We start from the raw sequence: 3,090 nt of genomic DNA, 5'->3' as shown, positions 1-3,090 counted from the left end.
TTTACTTAAGATTATTAATAAAGTGACATCAATGCACAAAAATAAATAAATAAATAATCAATGCTTCAAGCTTAAATTAATTGCATTTAAGTGTAGGATGAATGCAAGTAAATTATCTATTAACTGTAGAATTTATTAATTAGTGTTTCTGTCAATTGCATTATTTTGTTGTCTCCACATAGTACCTTAAAATGCATAAATACAGTTTATTTAAGCTGATAAGAGTTTGCATTTTCTTTTTGATATTTTGTTGTCACTTTATTTAATAATCTTAATAGTAATCTTGTAACAATGGTAATCTTTTTATTATTAGCTAATCAAAGTTAATCAACTACACAACACCAAGTTACCCATAGCATAGGTTTATTTTAATAGAAGATACAATCAATACAGTTTTAAATAATCTTGATTTAAAAATAATTTAAAATAAATATTAAATATAATTAAATTAAGCACATAGGCAAAATTGTTTCCTCATACTTCAGGAAAATTCAATATGAATTTACCGTTCCCAACACAAACCTTATGAATTTCAAAAAAATAAAAATGATTATAAAAAGCCAGACAGATGCATAAACTCATTCAGGTTTGCAACGTTTGAACAAATCCAGATTATAAACTGTACATGGTACATACTCTCTGGAAATGTGTTTTTGGATCGAATCTGATTCTTAACTCAGGATTGCTTGTTAATCTTCAAGTGTGAAGTTTGTGGTTCGGTCAGTTGGCACCTGGATCATTTCCACCCTCTCCCAGTCATCAAAAGCAGTGGAAATATACCATCCAGGATATTTAACAGATTCAAAAGTGTTGTAAGCTGTGCCCGTCTCTTTCCTGAAGAAGAGGAGACTGTCGTACCCGTTCTGGTCACCGACTTTAATGGTGTTCAGGGGGCCACTGACCTCCTAAAAAAATAAAAAGCGCTTAAAACTTCATTTTATAATGTGGAAACATTTCTTGGGGAAGGTTAATGTATTTGTGGTGCACGGACCTTCAAGATCAGGATGGGGGAAGACCCATCAGACTCGGTACAAGCAATGTAGAGGTTGCTGTTGGAGATCGCCAGGCACACAGGCTGGCCCTTATTTTGTGGAGCACTGGATAAGTACGTCGACATGCTGAATCGAACTGAAAGGAGCAAAAAATGTGTAGGAGGTAATGTCAAAAGGACATTTCTGAAGTCATGCAGTTACATGTGAAAGCTTGTGTTGAAGATTTACCTTTGTATTGAATGTTTCCTGCACTCAGCGTCACTGCCTTCAAATGAAGATCTTCGTTGTTCAGTTTGTTGCTCTGCACCAGGGTCTTTTTGTACTTATCACAAATGGTGCACTGCAGGGTCCGGCTGGACTTACTGTAAGTCTGTGACACATTAAGCGGCTTCACCAGACGCTCTGTGGAAATAAAAAGACAGTGAAGATCAATCAAAAGAGAGCAAATTCTTAAACGTTATGGTAGGCAAATTTCCTTTTTAAATCAATTCATATAATATGTGACTATGGACCACAAAACCATGTCCATTTTTCAAAAAATGTTTTTGGTTTATTAGGATCAGACAATATTTGGCAGAGATGCAACTATTTGAAAATCTGGAATCTGAGAATGCAAAAAAATCGAAACACTGAGAAAATCACATTAGAAGTTGTCCAAATGAATTCTTAGCAATGCATATTACTAATCAAAAATGAAGTTTGGATATATTTACAGGTTTGTTGCTGGTGCTTCCAGCTTTAATCATCTCGATCAACTATCAAACCACCTGATGTTAGTTTAAGCTGCTTAAAAGTTTGCTAACTGTACCTTCGATCACATTCTCCAAGATGAAGTTGAGCAGCGCATCTTCACAAAACTTGCCAGAAGACATTTCTTTGATGTGCTTCAACCTTTCCACAGCAATGATGATGTTCACCACCTTCTTCATGCTGTGAGGATGAGGAGACGGTTCCAGTTTGATGTCTTCATGCATGTCGCATTGGCACATCTGGAGAAAAACAACAACAAAAAGTGATTTTTAAGAAGCCTTAATATTAATCAGACCATATCCACGAGCATATTTAACAGCCCACCAACTCACCATGCCGTGTAGATCTGGGCAGTCCGGTTCATCAAAGCCAGCACTGTCAGGGTAAGTTATGTCTTTCTTGAGTGCACTGTTTAGGAAATTAACAAAATGTATCATTAAAGGAGTTTTAGGCAAATTATTCCAATGTAAAGTAAAGCTAATTAAAAATATAGAAAGGCATAATTTACATATTTTATTTTAAATGCATCATCATTTAGACAAGAGCTATATATATATAGTTATAAAACAAGCGGGTACTTACTCTGAATGCAAAATATAGTGTCCAATGCATTCCATCGTTCTAAAATAAAGCATAAAACTAGTGAGAAAACAGTGAGAAAAACTTTATCTTTAAATCTGACTTTCAAACAAGAGCCATCTGAAAAGAACATTGTACACTACATACCAGTAATTTAGTTCTGTTCCCTGTCTGGAGTTACTGAGCTGGTTAAATCGTTGTTTCTCTTGGGAGAGTCTTCAGCTGCATGTGTTTCTGACAGTGGAAGTGTGCTTTTTATACACTTCAGCCTCAATTTCCCCTTTTTAAGAATCACGTAATCAACTCCATCAGAGTAAAATTTTTTACGTTTCCACATAACCTTTTTATAGTTGCACGTGTTCCTTTGGAATTGTAAAGAATCTTCCCTATTTTCCTTTGTTACATGTCACGATAGAGAACTGTAAAGCTAATTATTTACATTTTCTCCTAAGAAAATTAAAGCACGAGATTGCATGCACTAACGATGGTAAAATGATAATTTAGTTCTGAATCTAAACATTTATTCAAAAATGCATTTTAATACATAGAAAAATTCCATTGAATATTTATGATTCTGCATTCATGAAATTAAGAGTCACTTTGAAATGTTTTGACTGTCTTAAATGATTAGATATTAAAAAGGAAAGTATACAAATAAAAAGTTTTTTTAAAAGTTACAATTCTTTGAAAAATATTGCCATTGGTATTATATTTTATGACTAATTCTTAAAAAAAAAAGCAGAGAAGCATTTGTTTTTTATGATAAAGC

At 33.7% G+C, this 3,090-nt stretch overlaps 1 protein-coding gene across 2 annotated transcripts; it reads right to left on the bottom strand.

Moving 5' to 3' along the window:
- Positions 1 to 419: 419 nt before the first annotated feature.
- LOC113110506 (interleukin-1 beta) lies at positions 420 to 2,552 on the bottom strand. Of its 2 annotated transcripts, XM_026274670.1 has the most exons (7): positions 2,469 to 2,552; positions 2,325 to 2,363; positions 2,075 to 2,150; positions 1,801 to 1,981; positions 1,221 to 1,394; positions 992 to 1,128; positions 421 to 905 (listed from the first exon to the last, which is right to left on the bottom strand). In XM_026274670.1, the coding sequence occupies exons 2-7, from the start codon at positions 2,357 to 2,359 to the stop codon at positions 690 to 692; spliced, it is 819 nt and encodes a 272-aa protein (XP_026130455.1). In that variant the 5' UTR covers positions 2,360 to 2,363; positions 2,469 to 2,552; the 3' UTR covers positions 421 to 689. The 2 variants fall into 2 exon arrangements, with proteins under 2 accessions (XP_026130454.1, XP_026130455.1); XM_026274669.1 differs by lacking the exon at positions 2,469 to 2,552 and having other exon boundaries at positions 420 to 905; positions 2,325 to 2,456.
- Positions 2,553 to 3,090: the final 538 nt, after the last annotated feature.

Source organism: Carassius auratus, chromosome 10 (assembly GCF_003368295.1).
Source record: "Carassius auratus strain Wakin chromosome 10, ASM336829v1, whole genome shotgun sequence".
NCBI lineage: Eukaryota > Metazoa > Chordata > Actinopteri > Cypriniformes > Cyprinidae > Carassius > Carassius auratus.
This window is presented reverse-complemented; position numbering and strand designations above follow the sequence as displayed.

Bases quoted from the DNA above. Each gene is read 5' to 3' on its own strand.
- LOC113110506 (XM_026274669.1), bottom strand. From the start codon at position 2,377: ATGCTTTATTTTAGAACGATGGAATGCATTGGACACTATATTTTGCAT. The intron at 1,982-2,074 runs GTGAGTTGGTGG...GTTTTTCTCCAG, and splicing joins GCCCAGATCTACACGGCATG to ATGTGCCAATGCGACATGCA. The intron at 906-991 runs GTCCGTGCACCA...TTATTTTTTTAG, and splicing joins CCCCCATCCTGATCTTGAAG to GAGGTCAGTGGCCCCCTGAA.